Source organism: Hypanus sabinus, chromosome 2, assembly GCF_030144855.1.
Source record: "Hypanus sabinus isolate sHypSab1 chromosome 2, sHypSab1.hap1, whole genome shotgun sequence".
Taxonomy (NCBI): domain Eukaryota; kingdom Metazoa; phylum Chordata; class Chondrichthyes; order Myliobatiformes; family Dasyatidae; genus Hypanus; species Hypanus sabinus.
In genome coordinates, this window is record NC_082707.1 from 84,725,636 (window position 1) to 84,749,443 (window position 23,808).

General features: G+C 40.6%; 1 protein-coding gene across 3 annotated transcripts in view; it reads right to left on the bottom strand.

Moving 5' to 3' along the window:
* Positions 1-23,808, bottom strand: part of LOC132380441 (protein IWS1 homolog) — a 64,000-nt gene that overhangs the window by 18,042 nt on the left and 22,150 nt on the right. For all 3 annotated transcript variants that reach the window (XM_059949240.1, XM_059949246.1, XM_059949254.1), the window contains 6 exons: positions 22,422-22,779; positions 20,459-20,518; positions 19,580-20,192; positions 9,082-9,148; positions 4,582-4,694; positions 3,670-3,820 (listed from right to left, as the gene is read on the bottom strand). In XM_059949240.1, the coding sequence (XP_059805223.1) occupies positions 3,670-3,820; positions 4,582-4,694; positions 9,082-9,148; positions 19,580-20,192; positions 20,459-20,518; positions 22,422-22,779 (1,362 nt within the window). The remainder of the gene's footprint in view (positions 1-3,669; positions 3,821-4,581; positions 4,695-9,081; positions 9,149-19,579; positions 20,193-20,458; positions 20,519-22,421; positions 22,780-23,808) is intronic.

The window sequence follows — 23,808 nt, forward strand, 5'->3', positions numbered from 1 at the left end:
CAAGAAGTTCAGAGACCTTGGCCTTCATCCTCCCTTGTGCAGCTGGATCCTGGACTTCCTGTCAGATCGCCAGCAGGTGGTAAAAGTGGGCTGGCTCCCTCACCTCTGCCCCTCAACACAGGTGCCCCCCAGGGCTGTGTCCCAAGCACCCTCCTTTACTCTCTGTATATCCTTGGCTGTGTTGCCACCCACAGGTCCAATCTGCTAATTAAATTTGTTGATGATATATTGATTGGCCTAATCTAAAAAAATAACAAGGCAGCCTACAGAGAAGAAGTTATCACCCTGACACAGTGGTGTCAAAAAAACAACCTCTCCCTCAATGTTGCAAGAACAAAGGAGCTGGTTGTAGACTACATGAGGAATGGAGACAGGCTAACCCCGATAGACATCAATGGATCTGGGGTTGAGAGCTTTAAATTCCATCACCGTGGATCTCATGTGGTCTGTACATACCGGCCGTGTGGTTAAAAAAGCATAACAACATCTCTTTCACCTCAGACAGTTGAAGAGTTTGGTATGGGCCCCCAAATCCTAAGAACTTTCTACAGAGGCACAATTGAGAGCATCTTGACTGGCTGCATTACTGCCTGGCATGGGAACTGTACTTCCCTCAATCGCAGGACTCTGCAGCCCAGTGAATCTGTAGATGTCAATTTCTCACTATTCAGGATATTTACAATGACAGGTGTGTAAAAAGGGCACGGAGGATCATGGGGGATCCAAGTCACCCCCACCACAAACTGTTCTAGCTGCTACCATCCAGGAAACGGGTACTGCAGCATAAAAGCCAGGACCAGCAGGCTCCGGGACAGATTCTTCCACTAGGCCATCAGACTGATTAATTCATGCTGATACAATTGTATTTTTGTTATAATGACAGTCCTGTTGTACATACTATTCACTACAAATGATTATAAATCGCAAATTGCATATTTAGACAGACGTAACGTAAATATTTTTACTCATGTATGTGAAGGAAGTAATAAAGTCAATTCAATTCAAAGCTGTTACGTCTGCCACACCCTCACCTTGCAGTTTGGTTGACCTTCGCCCAGTTTGATTACTTCTACACCCGTTTCTGTTTCAGTTAATCAGTTGAGTTTATTCAACTCATTATGTCATTGATTATTAGCACCCGTTAGTTATCTTTGTTTAATCATGCACTGGGCAAAATGCCCTCAAAGTAATAAGCTTGTATTTGAAAAGTGATCGCTTATTTAACATGTTACTTTTTAATGAAATACAAAAGGTTCTCTGTAACACTTCATTTTTTGGAAAATGAATGTTTGGTAATTTAAAATTTGCTTTTACTTTCTGAACCACTAATGCAGAAGGCAAAAAATAAACGTCTAAAACTAAATTTATATAAAAAAGTTAGGGTGCCACAAGCTTTTGCACAGTACTGTATTCCTCAGCTTCTTTCACTCTGGTTTATATTAAATTTTTATAGTACACTTGAAAATTCTATACCCTGAAGTATTCAACTGCCAGTCATATACTTCTTTCATGTTTATATGCTAAGAATTAGGCAATTCCAAGCAAGGCAATACCTGGACTGAAATTGCTGAAGTAAAATATCTACTATTCCCTTATGATTGTCATGGTTTCCAACCTGCTTCATTCTCTCCTCTAGGCTCCTTTCCTCTTCCTTTAAATGACAAAGAGAATCACAAACCTAGTAACCTAGCAAACCTAGTAATTCTGTCACTACGTCACACACTTCACTATCACGGAATTGCTACTGGCAAATGGTCTTTTAATGTAAACAGCAAATCCAGGAACACTAACAAAAAGTCCTGGAAGTTAATCTCTTTCAACAGATGCAGCTAGACCTACTGAATGCTTACAACATTTTCTGTATTAAAAAAAAATTCCAGCATTTTCAATTATTTTTACTTTGGCAATACAAAATGTTTGAGCATTAGATTTTGCAATATATTCCACTCACTCTTCTTTGCTTTTTTGGTGATTACTCCCATTTGACCTGGTTATCTACAAGCTAATGATCTGCTCAAAACTATGCATACCAATCAGCTACCTGGCTGACATGGAATATATTACAAAATCTAAAATGCAAATCTTCTGAAAGAACAGGGAACAGGGTGATACTGATACTGTTAATCCCAAACAAACGAGCTACATTTTTTTTGTCCCTAGAGTGCAGTGCCTATTATTCAAAATCCAAAACAGAGATAGAAGACACAAGAAATTTAGAAGGGGAATAAATTGGACTATTTTGGCTGGACAATTCAATGAGCTGAATAGATTCATCTTACAACTAAGATTTCACATTTTAATGTTCCCAGGTGGATACTCCTACTTTATAACTTTTTGTTTAATAATTTTAAACCAATTGCATTACACTCCCCAAACTAATATTTTCAAAATGTACGTTAGTGTTGGACTGGAGGTTGTCATAGTTGTCATAAGCTCCCACTACCTATTAAATGTTCCCTATCTTGTACATCTCAAATAGCTTCTGATAACCAAGTCCAGCTCTTGGCCACATGTGGCTTCTACTAGGTCCACCTGAAACATCTCTTCTGACAGGAGCAAGGGCAAAGGTGGGTTACTGGTGCTGTAAAGACAGTCGCTTCAGGCAGATGGGGCTCGTCAACTGTGTTGGCAGCTCATGCAGGAGAAGAAAAACTCCAATCTCAAACCTGCAATACCCAGTGATGAAAAAGGTTTCATGAGTAAAAGCCAAGGAAAAATTCAGAGCTGGAGTCCCTAAGGCAGTACAATGTTAAGTTCAATGCTGACGGACACCCGCGATGCCGCAAGTGCAAAACTGTATCGGTCTCTACCATCTCTTTGGGTTCAGCAGCTGCAAGAAGAGAAGCAGCCTGCTTCATGGTCAACAGCTTGCTCTCTACATCCTACTGCCCTGGCTTGCATAGATGGCTAGGACATAATATCCACAGTTGACCCTGACCAACGGAGGGCCTCAAATTGGATTTAGTCACAATGCACTTCATTTCCAATTACTGCAAACATATCATTAAGCTTTCTAATTGAAAGTGTTCTACTTTAAAGGGCAAGAGGCATACTTATTGCCAAATGGCAAGAATTTAGTTATAGGGAAATTTGTTAGGTTGTTAGCAAGGCCACATGGAGTGCTGCGCATATTTTTGGTTCCTCTCATAGTAGCATTGGAGGCAATCCAAAAGACATTCACCAGGCTAATTCCTGAGATGACAGGATTGCCCTAAGTGGAAAGGCTAAATAAGATAAATTACTTGTTCAGAAGGATGAGGGATGATCTTATTGAAACGTGCTAAGGGGCATTACAGATTAAATGTAGAAAAGTTTTCATTGGTAGAAGAGCTTCAAACGAGGGGACACAAGTAGTTTCAAGATAAGGGGTTGGTCACAATAAAAAGAATTACATGGAAATTTCTTCTCGTAGAGGGTAGTGAATCTTTTAAATTCCCGATACCTTGGTGTGTGGAGGCTAGTTAATTAGCAGTATTTAACATGAAGGGAGATAGAAGACCATGGGATTGAGAGCTATGGGGATGTGACATAGAGGAGGAGTTGAGGTCTTGGGTAATTTGTGATTATTTTATTGACTGGCAGGACAGGCAGCCTACTCCTGCTCCTAGTTTATTGTTGTCTTTGAGCAATTCCCCAATCCCCATCTTGCCTTGCGAGCAGTTGACTCACTTCTGCTGCTTCATTCATCTTGGTGATCATAGCGCTAACCACGTCATCCGCATCACTGATGAAAGTGCCACCATCTCGATTTCGCCGCCGCCTCCGGTTCTGATCTTTCTTCTTCTGTAGCATCATCTCAAAATCAGAAACAAAGTCTGAACTGCAACAGAAATAAACCCATCAATGTATAAACGATTACACTAGAGAGAGTACACCTTCAGCAACCAAGCCCAATTCTATTAAAAATTCCAGTAATACATGGATAGGTCTGTACATCCCTTGGCATGTGGAATTTTCCAAAGGATAGTGGAATGTGTAATTTCACACTTCCATTATTTGAAGCTTTAAGTCATTCGATCAGGCCATCTGAACCATAACTCTCTGCCAAAAGAGCATGATCATCCCAGCACTGCCCATAAGGAATTCGTACATTGCCCCCATGACTGCACAAGTTTTCACTGGGTGCTCCGGTTTCCTTCCACAGTCCAAAGTTGGTAGTTAATTGGTCATTGTAAATTATCCTGTGATTAGGCTGGGATTAAATCGGATTGTTGGGGTTGCAGCTCAAAGGGCCAGTAGGGCCTATTCCACACCGTATCCCAATAAATAAATAAACCAATCCCAAATGCATAGTAGTGCATTTTCAGAGTGGGGTTCTTTAAAATCTGATTGGGTCATTAATTTACTATTTTATTGCTTAATCTCGCTCCACCCCTGCAACTTTTGAAGCAAAAATTTTCCTTTCTGGTGTAGTGGAATTCTGTTTAGCATTTTCTACTTATCAAGGTGATTTTAGAACTTATTGTAAAAATCTATGTCAATGATAACAATAATAGTGCTTTGCATAAACTTCAACAAAATCACATTCCAGCGTAAGATGATGCTGTACAATCTGAATTTTAAGACAATGCTTGTACTTACTCTAACCCCTTTCCTCTAACTTCATTGTCCGAGTCTGACTCTTCAGCAACTATTTTCTTTCTCTCTGCTTCCTGTGCGGCTTTTTCACCATCTAGATCCTCCTGGTTAAAACCCTGAGCAGAAGAATAAACTTCAGAGTTATGGATAATTTCTCCAGAACATAGCCAGAAATGAAACAAAGGATAGGAGGAGCATGCTTCAATCAAGGTTTATAAGCTCTTTCCCATAAACCCTACTCGATACTAAAAGCCTGTTGGTTACATGTGTGTTATAGTGTGCAACTATATTATGAACACAGTTGAAATGACCTTACAGCAACAAGTTGAAAACTTACCCTGAAGAAAACAAACAACTGAGGAAGTGCAGCGTAGATTCACTAGGTTGATTCCTGGGATGGCAGGGCTGTCTTACGCAGAGAGATTGGAGAGATTGGGCTTGTACACGCTGGAATTGAGGAGATTGAGAGGGGATCTGATTGAAACGTTTAAGATAATTAAAGGATTTGATAGGATTGAGGCAGGAAATATGTTCCAGATGTTGGGAGAGTCCAGTACCAGAGGGCATGGATTGAGAATAAGAGGTCAGTTATTTAAAACAGAGTTGAGGAAGAGCTTCTTCTCCCAGAGAGTTGTGGAGGTGTGGAATGCACTGCCTCGGAAGACGGTGGAGGCCAATTCTCTGGATGCTTTCAAGAAGGAGCTGGATAGATATCTGATGGATAGGGGAATCAAGGGATATAGGGACAAGGCAGGGACTGGGTATTGATAGTGAATGATCAGCCATGATCTCAGAATGGCGGTGCAGACTCGAGGGGCCGAATGGTCTACTTCTGCACCTATTGTCTATTGTCTATTAACTCATAAGCTTGATCTTGAAAATCTATTTGGAAACTCAGTTTGAAGTCTATTGCAACTTTGAATGTCAGTATAGTCAACACCTTATTTTCTCAGAGCCACTATAAATCAGATAGGTTAGACAATAAATGACATACTTACCGTGAATCTAATTCATTTTAAATAGAGCATTATTAGCATCAAACTCCTGGGTCAAACTTCTGTTACCAGTATAGTTTCCTCTATACCACCAACAAATCAATTCCAAGTCAGAGAGGGCATGGCATACAAACAGTTGCCTTTTGATTGTTTCATTAAGCATACCTGCCATAAAGTTCATACCACATTTTTCTTTGGTCCAATAAACTGATGCTTACTATACTAATAACGATTGAATAGTGATTTGACAATTTTCTCAGAATGGTTTGGTCAGCAGCAAACTTGCTCAATTCAGTATATAAACAAAATTATAATAACTTGGTTAAAAGTGAGTTTGATTATTGAGTAATACCACTGCTACAACTCCTGGATCATCTCATTTATTTTCTTTGGTTTGGAAGTACTAGTAAATCTCATATTATGGTTAACATATCCCCTGTGCATTTCTTTACCATACATCAGTGTTACCAACTTCCAGTCAAGTAAAATCATAAACCATGCCTTTAAGTAACAGAGCTACTCCCTTGTAAAATGAACAGGCTAATGTGTGTTTCATGTGCATGTCCAATCTGCCAATTGACATTTTGTGATAGGAGTGTAGGACCAAAACAGACAGCATCTAAGAAATTAAATTTAACTCACTTTCATCTAACCAGCCAATGCTCTTTTTTTAAAATCACAAGTACATAAAAGGTACACATTTTCCTTATAAATGACCTGCTCTATTATCATTCTTTTAATTAAACGAATACTCTTCCTAAGTTTTATTAGCTATTAAATCAGAAAATCTATCCATTCCACATCTCCATTACCACAAAAATGCACAATTCTCTCACTCTTTTAATTATTTTCTAAACCAGAATTTGCCAAATTTGCAGTGGAGGAGGGTGCGACAACAAGCAAATTCCTTAACTGCTCCTCTGTTCAACAAAATACACTACACTTTTAACAATCCCCCAACTCCCAAGAGTGGAATCTTGGCAGTTACCTCATGCCGAGCTTAAATGTACAGGATCATCGCAATAATAGATGGAGATGATTGTAGAAATTTTGAAAACATTATTAGCCATTGTCCGCAGCCATTGTGGAACACAACTCCAATGCCAAGCTTTGAAAAAATTTCTGCCATGTGGCTGTAAAGAGAATTTTAAAGGTACTTGAATTTGCCATAGCTTAAAAACACACCACTTAGACAAAATGCATTTCCAAATGCCCTCTGTGGAACACTAAACAATCCTGAAGTGTGATAGTTCCAGTGGCTTGCAGTATGTGCTTTAGCCACTTTCCAGTTTACGAGGAATGAGAACTGAACCCACTGAAGTGATCTTGACTCCACTGGATAAGTCCTCGTACTGATATGACGCAACATGCTCTTTCAGCTGGGAGATCCTCTCATTATCTTAGACATCCAGTTTTCTTCAACCAGTAAGACCAGAACACTCGTTTAATTGTGTCAAGTGCTTTGTACTCAACATGTTCACAAAGCAGCAGGCAAACTTAATGTACGATTGTGAAGCACTACAGATATCTCAATTAGGTGAGTGATGCTGGAAGGGCAGCAAAATACTTGATTTGGTTTAATGGGAAAGCCACAATAGGAAAACAGGTTCTGAGAATTCATCTACAAGTGTCGAGCATAAATCCAGAGGGACTAAGAATATACAACTCACTTGAAACACAGTGTTACTGGACACACAGGACAGAGTTAATTTTAGATCTCTCTAGTTAGGATATGATGGGCCAACTAGTGCTTTGTAAACATTCATGAGACTAAGTAGCCCAAAATGAAGTTTCAATTACAAAGATACGTGTGAGCGAGAACACTCGGTAGATGTACTCCACACACACTTGTCACTCTGCCTTGTCATTCTGTTGTCATTGCACTAAGGGTGTGCACTTCACTGTCTTCCCTGATATATTCTCATAATAGGTTCTAAACTGGGCTGAAGCACTCAGGTTGGCTTTATGATGTCTTTCATGCCATACATGGTGAAATATTCTATTTCTTTAGTAATGTTGTTTGTACATGTATTAAGAAGGAGGGAAACTCACACTGGGCAAAAGTAGTAAAGCTATTATTGCTTTTTTTTTGGTAGATATACTTCTGTAGATATTGACAGGTTACTCTTCACTATTTTCTCTAATTTTATACACATCCTTGCACTAAAGGGCTAAGCGTCTCCAGCCATTTTTCTCTTTGATCATAACCAATGTATCCAGCAATATGGCAGTGGCTAGAACTGAGAAACAATCTATGATGTGTAGTACAGCGTGAACTGAACACTGGCTGAATGTCAACACAGCCTTCTCTCCCAAATAGATGTACTGTGCAATTTGTAGCCCATGTATCTTTACTGGCTAAGCACTCTGAAATTTCTGATCATTAGCTCTCAGTCGTACCAGTCTAGGCTATAGGCACTTTGAAAAGCAAACTTCTACCCAATTATTAGAACTAAAACATTAAATATTCAAGGGCTTTGTAAGTAAATAAATCACCAAGTCCAGAAAATATATATCTCAGGCCATTGAAAAAGTAAGTGAAGGAACAGTGTTGGCATAAATCATGTTTAATTACATGGAGGGTGAACAAGTGCAGGAAAATTGGAAAAGTACTTAACGTGGCACTTTAGCTCAAAAAAGGAGAAAAATAATAGACCAAGTATCACTAGACAAACACACAGGAAGCAAATTATTAGTAAACATCTGAGGAATGCACTCAGAAAGGTACATACTGATCAAGTTGATACAGTTTTGTTAAGGCACAGTCGAATTGATGATAAGAAGGCCTGATGATACAGCCTATATGACAGAATAATGAAGAATTAAAAGCCTGTGGAATCCCAAGGAATGAAATAGTTTGGATCCAAAATAAATTCTTTGATAGGAGGTCAAGGTTGATAAACTATAGAAAGGTTTATAAAGGTATATAAAATTACAAGATGTCTGGAACCATTGAACAGGAAATACTTTTTCACTAGAAGATATCAATAACAGATGAGTACATTTGAGTTATTATGTAGGATTATGAAGAATGAGGTTTTATCCCATCTCATGAATTATGGGAGTTTGATTCTTATACAAGTATACAGGCAGAAACCCTCATTCTATTTTAAATAGGACCTGGAACAGCATTCTATTTGCTATAACATACGAGTTACAAAATTTTGTCTAAAGAATCTTTTTTATGGTTTACAAGGTAGGCTAAAGTGGCTTCTTTTATAAACTTTTACGATAACTTGAGTTTACTTGGTTTTCAGAACAGGCCAAGTGTCAGATTGAAAATACTATTTAAGAGTTATTTAAATAGATATGAATATTTTGTACGTTGCCCTCCAAATACCTTTCCTTGGAAAGGTTACAAGCATTTATTATTTAAGTTAACATTATTATTTTACAAATATTCTTTGACAGAGTTTAAGTCTACAACAATAAGCAGGGTATTTTTTTGTTTTTAAAACAGTAATAAATCAGCTGAACCACAGTGCTTACAAACCAACTCTATACGTACTGTAAACTCTTCCCCTTCATCATCCGATTCACCAAAAATGTCAGCTATCAAGTTTCCAACACCAGTCCTGTTTTGAGGAAGCAGAGGACAATGTTACCAGGTTACCCATAGACATTTGTCCCATTAATAGGAAATATTATCTATATGTGAGGGCATATTCTCATATTCCACTGCAGCTGCAACGCCACTGAGCATCCGCACATACCCTGTTATGGCCGATGGAGATTTCCTAATATGGCACATCTCCAAAAGAAATTAATTTCCACTAAAATTTAGAACAACTGATTGTTGTTTGCGACGTATATAAATGACCTGGATACAGATATAGATGGGTGGATTAGTAAGATTGCACATGATACCAAGATTGGTGGAGTTCTGGATAGTGTAGAAGACTGGCAAAGAATACAGCACAATTTAGATCATTGCAGATCTGGGCAGAGAAATGGCAGATGGAGTTTAACCCAGATAAATGTGAGGTGTTGCATCTTGGTAGGGAAAATGCAGACAGTCCGAGCAGAGAGATCCTGGGGTCCAAGTTTATAGCTCTTTGAAAGAGGCTACACAGTTTGATAAGGAACGGGTTGCACCTTAATAGGCGGGAGACCAGCATTCTGGCAGACAGGTTTGCCACTGCAACATGGATGTGTTTAAACTAAGTAGTGGGCGGGGGGAGGGGATGAACTGGAAATATAAGGATGGAGTTAAAGGGAAAGTGAAAATAAGAAAAATTAAAAAGGACAACAGAATCAATGGAGTAGAGAGCTCAAGAAGAGATCATACAGTATGGCCAAGTGAAATAGGAATTGATATGAAAGGAGAGGGGAGTAATGAATTAAAAGTATTATATATGAATGCACGAAATATAAGGAATAAAGTAGATGAGCTTGAGACTCAGTTGGAAATTGGCAAGTACGATGTTGTGGGAATAACAGAGACATGGCTTCAAGCGGACAGAACCTGGGAAATGAATATTCAAGGATATACATTTTATCGAAAGGACAGACTGACTGGCAGAGGGGGTGGGGTGGCTCTATTGGTGAGGAATGATATTCAGTCCCTTGCGAGGGGGGACACAGAATCAGGGGATGTAGAGTTAATATGGATAGAACTGAGAATTTCTAAGGGTAGAAAGACCCTAATGGGAGTTATCTACAGGCCCCCAAACAGCAGTCTGGATGTAGGGTGTAAGTTGAATGAAGAGTTAAAATTGGCATGTCGCAAAGGTAATGATATAGTTGTCATGGGGGAATTTCAACATGCAGGTAGACTGGGAGAATCAGAATGGTACTGGACCCCAAAAAAGGGCGTTTGTGGAGTGCCTCCGAGATGGATTCTTAGAACAGCTTGTACTGGAGCCTACCAGGGAGAAGGCAATTCTAGATTTAATGTTGTGCAATGAACCAGATTTGATCTGGGATCCCGAGGTAAAGGAACCATTAGGAGGTAGTGACCATAATATGAAATGTTTTAACCTACAATTTGAGAAGGAAAAGGGAAAATCGGATGTGTCAGTATTACAGTTGAACAAAGGGAGCTATGAGGGAGGAGCTGGCCAAAGTTCAATGAAACAATACCCATGCAGGGAAGACAGTGGAACAACAATGGCAGGTATTTCTGGAAATAATGCAGAAGGTGCAGGATCGGTTCATTCCAAAGAGGAAGAAAGATCCTAAGGGGAGTAAGGGGTGGTTGTGGCTGATGAGGGAAGTAAAGGGCAGTAAAAAAATAAAAGAGAAATATAACATAGCAAAGATGAGCGGGAAAACAGGGTACTGGGGAGCTTTTAAAGAGCAACAGATAACAAAAAAGGCAATATGCCAAGAAAAAAATGAGGCACGAAGGTAAACTAGCCAAGAATATAAAGGAGGATAGTAAAAGCTTTTTTAGGTATGTGAATAGCAAAAAAAATAGTTAAGACCAAAATTGGGCCATTGAAGACAGAAATGGGTGAATTTATTATGGGGAACAAGGAAATGGCAGACGAGTTGAAAAGGTACTTTGGATCTGTCTTCACTAGGGAAGACACAATCTCCCAGATGTAATAGTGGCCAAAGGAACTAGGGTAAAGGATGAACTGAAGGAAATTTATATTAGGCAAGACACGGTGTTGGATAGCCTGTTGAGTCTGAAGGCTGATAAGTCCCCGGGACCTGATGGTCTGCATCCCAGGGTACTTAAAGAGGTGGCTCTAGAAATCATGGGCGCATTGGTAATCATTTTCCAATGTTCTATAGATTCAGGAACAGTTCCTACAGATTGGAGGGTGGCTAATGTTGTCCCACTTTTCAAGAAAGGAAGGAGAGAGAAAACAGAGAATTATAGACCAGTTAGCCTGACATCAGTGGTGGGAAAGATACTGGAGTCAATTATAAAAGAGGAAATTACGACACATTTGGATAGCAGTAGAAGGATCAGTCCGAGTCAGCATGGATTTATGAAGGGAAAATCATGCTTGACTAATCTTCTGGAGTTTTTTGAGGATGTAAGTATGAAAATGGACAAGGGAAAGCCAGTGGATGTAGTGTACCTGGACTTCCAGAAAGCTTTTGATATAGTCCCACATAGGAGATTAGTGGGCAAAATGAGGGCACATGGTATTGGGGGCACAGTACTGACATGGACTGAAAATTGGCTGGCTGACAGGAAACAAAGAGTAGCGATTAATGGGTCCCTTTCGGAATGGCAGGCTGTGACCAGTGGGGTACCGCAAGGTTTGGTTCTGGGACCGCAGCTGTTTATAATATACATTAATGATTTAGATGAAGGGATTAAAAGTAACATTAGCAAATTTGCCGATGACACAAAGCTGGGTGGCAGTGTGAAATGTCAGAAGGATGTTATGAGAATGCAGGGTGACTTAGACAGGTTGGGTGAGTGGGCAAATGTATGGCAGATGCAGTTTAATGTGGATAAATGTGAGGTTATCCACTTTGGTGGCAAGAACAGGAAGGCAGATTACTATCTAAATGGAGTCAAGTTAGGAAACAAGAAAGTACATCGAGATCTAGGTGTTCTTGTACATCAGTCAATGAAAGCAAGCATACAGGTACAGCAGGCAGTGAAGAAAGCTAATGGCATGCTGGCCTTTATAACAAGAGGAATTGAGTATAGGAGTAAAGAGGTCCTTCTGCAGCTGTCCAGGGCCCTGGTGAGACCCCACCTGGAGTACTGTGTGCAGTTTTGGTCTTCAAATTTGAGGAAGGACATTCTTGCTATTGAGGGAGTGCAGCATAGGTTCACAAGGTTAATTCCCGGAATGGCAGGACTGTCATATATTGAAAGATTGGAGCAACTGGGCTTCTATACACTGGAATTTAGAAGGATGAGAGGGGATTTGTTTGAAACATATAAGGTTATTAAGGGATTGGACACGCTGGAGGCAGGAAGCATGTTCCCACTGATGGGTGAGTCCAGAACTAGAGGCCACAGTTTAAAAATAAGGGGTAGGCCATTTAGAACAGAGATGCAGAAAAACTTTTTCACCCAGAAAGTGGTAGATATGTGGAATGCTCTGCCCCAGAAGGCAGTGGAGAACAAGTCTCTGGATGCATTCAAGAGAGAGTTAGATAGAGCTCTTATAGATAGCAGGGTCAAGGGATATGGGGAGAGGGCAGGAACGGGGTACTGATTGTGGATGATCAGCCATGATCACAGTGAATGGTGGCGCTGGCTAGAAGGGCCAAATGGCCTACTCCTGCACCTATTGTCTATTGATAAGGTGGTTATGGTGGCTTATGGAATGCTTGCTTTTATTAGTCAAGACATTGTGTTCAAAAGTCAAGTGGTTATGTTGCAAAGAATTCTGATCAGGCCACATCTGGAGTACTGCATACCATTCTGGTCATTCCACTATAGAGGGTGCAAAAGAGGTTTACTAGAATGTTAAACACAAAATACTCTGCAGATGCTGGGGTCAAAGCAACATGCACAACACATTGGAGGAACTCAACAGGTCAGGCAGCATCTGTGGAAATGAACAGTCAACGTTTCGGGCTGAGAACCTTCATCAGGACTGAAGAGGGAGGGGGCAGGTGCCCTATAAAGAATGTGGGGGGGGGGGGAGGATGGGAAGAAGGCTGGTAGGTGCCAGGTGAAAAACCAGTAAGGGGAAAGATCAAGGGGTGGGGAAGGGGAAGCGGGGGGGGGGGGGGGGGGGGGTAGGCAGTAGAGGTGAAGGAGGAATGTAAGGGGAAAGCACTATCGGTAGTAGGAGGTGGCGGAACCATGAAGGAGGTGATAGGCAGCTGGAGGAGGCAGAGTGAAAATGGGATGGGGGGAGGGGCAGGGAATTACCGGAAGTTGGAAAATACGATGTTCATACCAAGGGGCTGGAGCCTACCCAGATGGTATATGAGATGTTGCTCCTCCAACCTGAGTTTGGCCTCATCATGACAGTAGAGGATGTATGGACATACCCAAATGGGAATGTGAAGCAGAGTTGAAGTGGGTGGCAACCAGGAGATCCTGTCTGTTGTGGCGGACTGAGCGGAGGTGATCGACGAAGCGGTCCCCCAATCTGCGTCGGGTCTCACCGATGTAGAGGCTGCACCGGGAGCACCGGATGCAATAGATGACCCCAACAGACTCACAAGTGAAGTGTTGCCTCACCTGGAAGGACTGTTTGGGGCCCTGAATGGTGGTAAGAGAGGAAGTGTAGCGACAGATGTAGCATTTATGTTTGCAGGGTTAAGTGCCAGGTGGGAGATCTGTGGGGAGGGACGTGTGGATCAGGGAGTCGTGAAGAGAACAATCCCTGCAGAAAGCGGAGAGGGGTAGAGAGGGAAAGATGTGCTTAGTGGCGGGGTCCTGTTGAAAGTGGCGGAAGCTGCGGAGGATAATGTGCTGGATCCGGAGGCTGGTGGGGTGGTAGGTGAGGACAAGGGGAACATGGTCCCCGTTGTGGTGATGGGAGGATGGGGTGTGGGCCAAAGTGCAGGAAATGGAGGAGATGTGGGCGAGGGCATCATTGATAACGGCAGACGAGAAAGCATGATCCTTAAAGAAAAAGGACATTTGAGCTGTCCTGGAATGGGAAGCCTCATCCTGGGAGCAGATGCAGCAGAGACGGAGGAACTGGGAATAGGGAATAGCATTTTTGCATGTGGTAGGGTGGGAAGAGGTACAGTCGAGGTAGTTATGAGAGTCAGTGGATTTATAGAAGATGTCAGTGGACAGTCTGTCTCCAGAGATGGAGACCGAGAGATCGAGAAAGGGAAGAGAAGTGTCTGAGATGGATCAAGTGAATTTGAGGGCTGGGTGGAAGTTAGAGGCAAAGTCGATGAAATTGATGAGTTCAGCATGGGTGCAGGAAGCAGTACCAATGTAGTCGTCAATATAGCGAAGGAAAAGTTGGGAAGCAGTACCAGTATAGATTTGGAACATAGACTGTTCCATATAACCAACGAAGAGTCAGGCATAGCTGGGGCCCATGCAAGTTCCCAGAGCTACACCCTTGGTCTGAAGAAAGTGGGAAGAGCCAAAAGAGAAGTTATAAGTGTAATCACCAGTTCTGCCAACCAGAGAAATGTGATGGTGGTGGGAAACTGGTGAGGTTTATTGTCCAGAAAGTAGCAGAGGGTTTTCAGGCCTTCTTGATGGGGAATTGAAGTGTATAAGGTTTGATCATCCATAGTGAAAATGAAACGGTTGGGACCGGGAAACTGGAAGTTATTGAAGAGGTGGAAGGAATGGGATGTATCCCGGATGTAGGTGGGGAGGGACTGAATGATGGGTGACAAAATGGAGTCCAGGTAGGCAGACACAAGTTCAGTGGGGCAGGAGCAGGCCAAAACTATGGGTCTACCAGGACAGTCAGGCTTGTGGATCTTGGGGAGGAGGTAAAACCGAGCAGTGCAGGGTGTGGGAATTATGAGTTTTTTGGCTGAGGATGGAAGGTCTCTGGAGTTGATAAGGGTGGTGATGGTACGGGAGACAATGCTGCCTGGTTGAGAGGGCATGTGCTATTATGAGAGGCTGGGCAAACTTGAAAACAGAACATCTACAGATGCTAGAAATCCAAGCAACACACAACTGAAGCTCAGGGTAGATCTGAAAGGTTATGAGAGGCATAGATAGAGTAGACAGAAATTATCTTTTTTCCCCAGGGCAGAAATGTCTAATACCAGAGGGCATGCATTGAAGGTGAAAAGGGGATATGGGGGGGGGGGGGGGGGGTTTACTCAGAATGGTGGATGCCTGGAATGCAGCTGCCTGGTATGGTGGTAGAGGCAGATACGTTAGAGGCTTTTAAGGGACATTTAGATACGCACATGAATATGAGGAAGATAGAGGGAAATGGACATTATGTACAGAGGAGGGATTCATTTTTGGGAGATTTTTCATTTACTTGTTAGCATGGTTCAAAACAACATCATGGGCCGAAGGGCTTGTTCCTATTCTGTACTGTTCTATGTTCTATCGTGCATGCATCTGGTTAAATGGTGGAAATATCTTGACTCCTGATCCTGGTGGATATTTACAAAAAACCTACAATTCATCCAGCTGGTAGCAGAAAACTACATTGCCATTATGCACCATGACCTCCTGAGTAGTATGGCTCACCCTTAACTCAAGTACACCAGCACATAATTCAGGTTGCTATAATAGTGAAGGAGGATTATATTGGAGGTTAGGTGTCAAGTGTGTGTTGGGTGCCTTTGGTTTTAAACAAATCCTAGTGAGATTCTCTGGCCAGTCATTAAACATCTCGTGAACTTGCTCTCTTGTTGAACTGCATACAATTATTCTTCCATCAAAGGTGCTAAAGCAGTTTAACTATTAACTCATGGCTGTTTGTGTATCTTCTACTCTGATCAGCTGCCTATAAAACAATGACTGAATTAAGATTATTTTTTTCCACAAAAGACTTTGGAAAATTTGATGAAGCAACAGGAAGCTTCAAGGAAGAATGCTGAAGAAAGCTCACCAATGTCTCTACTCTCTGAAGAGAGCTGGACTTTGCACATCCACATTCATATCATTCAACAAATGTGCAGTCCAGAGCATCTTAACAAACTGCATCACTGCTTGGTCAGAAAATTGCACTATGGCAGACAGGAAGGCTATACAATAGGTAGCCAAAACTCCGCAACGCATCACTGGCATCAGCCTACCTTCCATCAAGGACATATATATATAGAAGGGTACCAGAAAAGAACCAGTATCATGAATGATCCTACCCACCCTGTTCATGGACTGTTTGTAGCACTCTCCTCAAGGAGGCTACGTTCATCAGACTCAAAAACTGTTACTTTCCCCAAGCAGCAAGGCTGATCGACAGTTCACACCATCCCAGTCACCGATACTTTATCATTTCCTGTCAGCTACCTTACGGACAGGATACCCCCGTGCCCAGTTTATGGACATACAACCAATCTAAGGAGAGTCACAGAGCCAAGAAAAGTACAGCACAGAAACAGGCCATTTGCCCATCTAGTCTGCACCGAACCATTTAAACTGCCTGCATCCATCGACCTTCAGCAGGGCCACAGCCCTCCATACCTATCCAAACTTCTCTTAAGTGTTCAAATCAAACTCGCATACACCACTAGTGTTGGCAGCTCATTCTACACTCTCACAAACCTGAGTGAATACATTCCCCTTAAATTTATCATCTTTTACCCTTAACCCATGACCTCTAATTGTAATCATGCCCAACTTCAGTGGAAAAAGCCTTCTTGCATTTAACCTATCTATACCCCTCATAATTTTGTATACCTCTATCAAGTCTCCTCTCAATCTTCTACATTCTAAGGAATAAATCCTAACATAGTCAATCTTTCTTTATAACTCAGGTCGTCCAGTCCCAGCAACATCCTTCTAAATTTCTCTGTACTTCTTCAATCTTGTTTACATTGCTCCTGAGGCAGGTGACCAAAATTGCACACAATACTCCAAATTAAGCCTCACGTGTCTTATACAACTTCAACATAACATCCCATTCCCTACACTCAGTGCTTTGATTTATGAAGGCCAATGTGCCAAAAGCTTTCTTTACAACCATATTTACCTGTGACATCACTGTCAACGAATTAAGGACCTGCATTCCCAAATCCCTTTGTGTACAGCACTCCTCAGTGCCCTACCGCTTTCTGTGCAAGACTTACCCTGATTTGGCCTACCAAAGTACAAAGTCTCGCCCTTGTCTGCATTAAATTCCATCTGCCATTTTTCAGCCCATTTTTCCAGCTGGTCCAGATCCCGCTGCAAGCTCTGATAGTCTTCCTCGCTGTTCACTACACCCCTAATCTTGGTGACATCTACAAATTAGCAGATCCAGTTAACCATATTATCATCCAGATCATTGATATAGATGATAAAATCAATAGACCCAGCACCAATCTCCGTGACATTCTCCTGGTCATAGGCTTCCAGTCAGAGAAGCAACCATCTCCTACCACTCTCCAGTTTCTCCTGTGAAGCCAATGTCTAATCCAATTTACTACCTCATCTTGAAAGCCGAGCGACTGAAACTTCTTAACCAACCTCCCATGTGGGTCCTTGTCAAATGCTTTGCTAAAGTCAATGTAGACAACATTCACTGCCTTGCCTTCACCAACTTTCCTAGTAACTTCCTTGAAAAACTCCTTAACATTGGTCAGACATGAAGCCATGTTGACCATCTCTAATCAGTCCATGCCTATCCATTTGGATATCAGATAAGAGACTCATATCCAGTCCCTTAGAATACCTTCCAATTAACTTTCTCAATACTGATATCAGGCTCACTGGCCTATAATCTCCTGGCTTATGTTTAGGGCCTTTCTTGAACAGCTGAGGGTAGCAACATTGGCTATTCTCCAACATTGGCTTACCTGTCGCTAAGATGATGTAACTATTTCTGCTAGGGCCCCTGCAATTTCTGCACTTGCCTCCCACAGGGTCCAAGGGAACAACAGGCCCTGGGGATTTATCCACCCTAATTTGCCTAAAGTCAGTAAACATATGTATATACCCTTAGATATTTATATTGATTGTGTTTTTTAACTATCACTGTGTTCTTTATCTTTTGTGGTTTTTTGTGTTGCATCTGATCTGGAGTAACAATTATTTTGTTCTTCTTTACATCAGTATACAGGAAATGACATTAAACAACCTCAAGTACTACTTAAATGGCAGCTTTTCACTGCTTCCATAAAGTAACGGTGGGTAATTTCATAAGATACAAGCCACTGCTGTGAGGTATTTAACATCAGGAAGTAGGCTCTTTAGCCCATCAAGTTCACAGCAAACATCCCAAATGTAGCAAGAGAATTCTGACCTTGACTTTATCAGGCGAAACCTTGCCTGCTTTTCTACAGGCGGAATACAGCTGTTTGTTTATACAATATTTTCAATGCAACATTTTTACTATACCAGCAAGTTAGAAACTAGTTGCACATGAGTCTTTACTTAATGGAATACTGAACAATTGTGAAGATGCAAAGAGTTTGCCTTGTATGTGAAAGCTAAATGGATTACAGATTAAGAACTGGAAGAGGTTAAACATAACTGCACTCAAGTATCATGCATCCCAACTCATTTTTTGACCATAATGTAGACCATTTGGCTACAATGCCAAATGATTAGCCAAAGAGCAAACAACACTTTGAAACATTACAATGGTGTTAACTGAAGTGATAAGCAAATTAAAAACTTAAAAAGGAAAGGAAACATAATGTGAGGTGTTGGAGAAGCAAGAAGGATAACCATCGAGGAACTTAAAAACGCGTTAGTCATTGTAAGTCTTGACATATTCCTCAAAGGAGGAAGTTTCAACAGCTTTCTTGCAATAGAGTTATTTATCTTTGACCATACCATCAACAGAAAGAAAAACACAAATACAGGCCAACAGGCAATAAGAGGTCATTAAATAAGGAATGGGGTAAATAGAAAAGAGATGCTGAAAAGACAGTTCTATTAGATCTCCTGTATAAATGATGACACTTCGGTCTCAGGATGAGAGAAATAAGCAGGCATAAGCAGCAAAGAGTACTTTGCAAATTCAATAAATGAGTTAAGAAAATACAGAGCGACGAATAATGTACACCTTTAACTTAATTGGTCGCAATTAAAGGGTTCACATCAAATTATAAAAGCATTAAAATTCAGTACTCAAAGCAGACAGTTTCAGATAATGATTTACCATGAGTTAGTGAATGCTTTTTCTCCCAATGAGTTAGTCAATAGACAGCAAGGAAACTGTTTATAACAAAATACCTCAAAGTATGATGTGTCTTTTTCTGCAATGACTGACTTATCCTGGTAGCATAAAGGATAACATACTGTAACTTACTGTTACTCCTTGAGACTATAGCCTGGTGTTATATGGTACAGTTCAGAAGCTCTCAGCACTGGACTATATAGTACTGAGTGCTCTTCAAGGTTCAGTAATACACACTATAAAGAGTCATCAGCATTTATTAAAATCATTCCAAAACAATCTAGGATGGAGAATTGGGGAAATAATGCATTCATCAACAATACTGCCATCCTAGCTTTAAGAACACTTTTCACTTACTCATCCTCAGATTCACTGTCACTGCCAAACAGACCAGATTCAGCTTTCTGAGAGGGCTGCTTATTTTCCTCATCACTGTCAGATAAGATAGCCTTGGACTCTTTTCCTGGTGCAGCATCACTGTCGGAATCCTCACCAGCAGAAAGGATGTGTTTTTTCTTAGCACCTGTATCACTGTCTGAGTTGGAGTCCTCATCGTCTGAAACAATGCGCTTTTCCTTCGGAGCAGAATCGCTTTCTGAACCATCACCATCAGAGAAGACCCGCTTTTTCCTTACACCCACATTGCTATCAGAATCCTCAGCATCGGAAACAACCTGCTTTTTTACACGAGTGTTTGAGTCACTGTCCGAGTCATCATCAGAAGCTATTTGCTTGGCCTTTGAAGTGTTAGCACTGCTGTCAGAATCGTCGTCTGAAATGATCCTCTTTACTGGAGCAACTTCGGCTTCACTGTCTGACTCCTGGCTTCCTGAGACAGCCTGCTTTCTCTTTATGTCACCAGCTTCACTATCCAATTCCTCCCTATCAGAGTCATTGACAGTTTTCTTGGTGGGAGCAACGTCACTGTCCGAATCCTCACTGTCTGACATCAAACGTGTTTTCTTTGCAGCTGTGGGGGGGAGAAATATAGCATCTTATTTAGACTAGCCCTATTAACTGCAGCAGGTTGTTAACCATTTCAAAGACTTAACTGTTCTCTGGATGATAAGAAAGTACTTTGATGGGCTCACCACATAGCCTTCTCAAAAGATTATTCATCCTTAGATGTAGTTGTTACTATAGCGAGTGATGGAAGGTTCCACACATAATCATTTGATAAACGTTTATTTTAAATAATGCATATAAAAGCTGCCGTCATCCCTGTTGGATACTCACATTTATTCTCTACTTCTTTCTCATCCTCACTATCAGGAAGCACTGACTTCTTCCTTTTCACTGAAATAGAAAAGCAATACATTTAGACATGGAACTGGTTGGTATTCAGACCATCACTTTATCACATCATTCATAAAATCCACTTCCCCTTCTCTTTTCTGATACAAAATCCTTTAGTTGAATTTTCAAAGGTAACTAAACGGAACTGTTGGACAACTACATTCAAAGACTTGATCAACAGTAAGTTGAACTCAGTAAGGAAACTGGATACTATAGCTAGAATCAGAGAGAAAAAAAATCTGTTGAGAATTCTTGGTCTTCAGCACAATTTTTTTGGACGGTGCGATGGCACAGTTAACGGACCTGCTGCCACTCAGCTCCAGAAATCACATTTAATCCTAACCTCTGGTGCTATCTTGTGGAATTTGCACCTCCTGTGTTAACCAGGTTTCTCCCAGAGTGGTCAAGTTTCCTTTCACATTTCAAACGTGGCCTGGTCGGCTGCTGCAATTACCCTTGGTATTGGAGGGCACTAAGAAAATTGGAGTGGTAATAATGACCAATGGATAATGGATAGTAATGGATAGAAACAAAATGATATTGGAACCTACAACTTCACAGATCTCTGAATTGCCTATACACATTCTCATACCTATCAAAATGAGATTAAATGTTTACTGCCTCAAGCAACTGTATATTCAATAGATACATTATGTTTATGAATAGCTCAATAAAATAAATCACTAAATGTCAAATGCATCTAAATTCTGCTTGCATGCTTCAAAAGCATGTTTGATTTAACTTATGGACAGTGAATCAACTCAGTTCAAAGTAAACATGCTTCTAGGCTGCAGCCCTTGACAGAACTTATTCGCCAATTATAAGAGGGATTAAGGAATTGGTTGGGCTTCACTCGTAGGTTTAACAGTACTGAGGGAGGCACTAGAAGGCAATGATATACATACAGCTTAAGAAAATTATGAGCCAATTAATCCTTTTAGTGTTTGGTGATGCTAATTCTGTTATCGTTAATATTGCTCATCTTTGCTGGTTTTGCAATGAAAGATCAAATATACTTCCCCCCCACCCCAACTTGGAACTTGATTATCTGGAAGCATGCCATACATCATTAATTCCCTCACCCAATCTCTTAGTGGTTTGTTTTTCGAATAGCAGCCACAGGTTCTACTATGAATTTCACACCAGCTGTAGAAATTATACCATGCTCCAAACTAAATACGTGTAAAGCCACAACTGATCTGCTGACATCTGAAAATAGGGGCAATGTCAATGCTTCATCCAAGTGAGTCCTTGACAGATGGGCTCTCTGTACAAGAATAGAGCACACTACCATAGAGCCAATGCTATTCTCACTGAACATAATGAGATCTCCTACAAAAAAACCACTTGGTTTGACAATCAGCATTTTTATTTCTCTCCAATGCAGACTCAGCAGGTCACACTTTACCTACCTTAGATCCAGGGACAACATAAAATATTCAAACATAAATCCTGAGACCATAAATCTATGCTAGCCTACTGTGTACTTCTGAAGTGCATAAATATTCAACAATTATAGTTATTATCCATTTTAATTTAACTTATGATACTACAAGGGACAAGTTAAGCATTAAGGACAGAAAAGACAAAATTCTGTTTTGAAACCATAAGCTAAGCTGAGAAATACTGGTACAACATATTGAAAATAAAAATACAATCTACATAGATTCTATTTATGTGACTACTCTACTGAAACAGTATAACAAATTTAATAATAGAATATTAAATCATCATATCAGAATGACTCTAAATAACAGACTGCTGAACATATTACAGAACCTCATCAAGATAGAATTTAGGATACCATAAAATGAAGGAGACATCCAGGCCTTAGGATGGTTTGTAGAAGGAAGAAAATATCTTCTCCATTTTCAGCAATAATATAAACAACAGCATTAAGTACCTGTTTTTTTATTCTCCTCCTGCTCATCATCACTTTTGGAAGCCCTGAGAGGGCCAGGACTGTCATTATCACTGGCTCCTCTGCTCTCATGTTGTGCAGGTGACATTCGTCCATCCTTTTCACTGTCTGTGTCATTCAGTCGATCGTGGTTCTCTTCATGCTCTCCTCCACTTCCTTCATTTGTGAAGTGATTCTCTTTATCGCTACCTGCTTCATCATCTGATTGTTCAATATTGCAACCACTTTTGTTCTTTTCATTCTCAGAATCAGAGCTAACATTATTTTCCCCTCTGCTTTCTGGATGGCCTGGACCATCACTGTCTTCTGCATCACTTTGATCTTCCTTGTGACTTTCGTCCTGAAACAAGACCAAAATCAAAACTTACAATAATTGGGGTTTTAAAAAAGATCTATTAACATAATTAACATATGCTATTTCAGAGAATGAAAAAACAAAAAGAATGTGAGGGTGGGGAAGAGAAATCAGAGGGAACATTATGAAGAGCAATATCAAATCTTTGCTAAAACAATGAATTAGTTAAGACTTGTAAATGTAGAAACAGAGGTGTCTAGCCAAGGAGCTTCAGAGATTAATATGCTGCAGTCACTGGTGAGACAAGAAGATAAGGTGGAAATGTCCAAAGAACATTGCTGGAGGACAAGATAAAAGGCTGGAAAAGATTGAAGGCAGAACGAGGGTGAACACTAAAATAAAAACGAGAGTTGGGCCATTCAGTTTTGTAAGCCTACACTCTCACAAGAGCCTGGCTAATCATCCACTTGCTCACTTTCCTGCTCAATACCTAGATCCCCCTAACACGCAAAAATGAGTGGTCTTAAGTATACCCAACAAATGAATATCTATTGCCCAGTTATAGAAAATGCAAAAAATCTTAATCTTCCACAAAGGAAATTAGTATTAACAAGTTTACACCTTGTCCTTTAACTCCATACATCCCATTTCTAGACTCTCCACCAAGATGAAAATCTCTCAGAATCTAATTTACAAATCATTTACAACACACTGTATATTCAAATATAATCACTCATTCTCCTTGAACAAATAAACCTAAACATGCCTTTTTTTCATTTTTAGAATCTTTTTAATATATAATCTTCTACAACTATAGAATAATACACTTCAAAAAATTAATATGTATACAATAGAGCTGAAAAAACTAATTGTAATATATAAAAATGAAAAAAAAGTTATATATAGAAAAAGAAAGAACCCCATCTAAGGAAAAAAAAAAACCATTAGGAATCAATCCCCGGAAGCAATACGTTTAACCATCATCTAGATCGGGGGTCGGCAACCCGCTGCTCCGGAGCCACATGTGGCTCTTTTACGTCTGTGCTGCGGCTCCCTGTTGCTTTGAGAAATAAT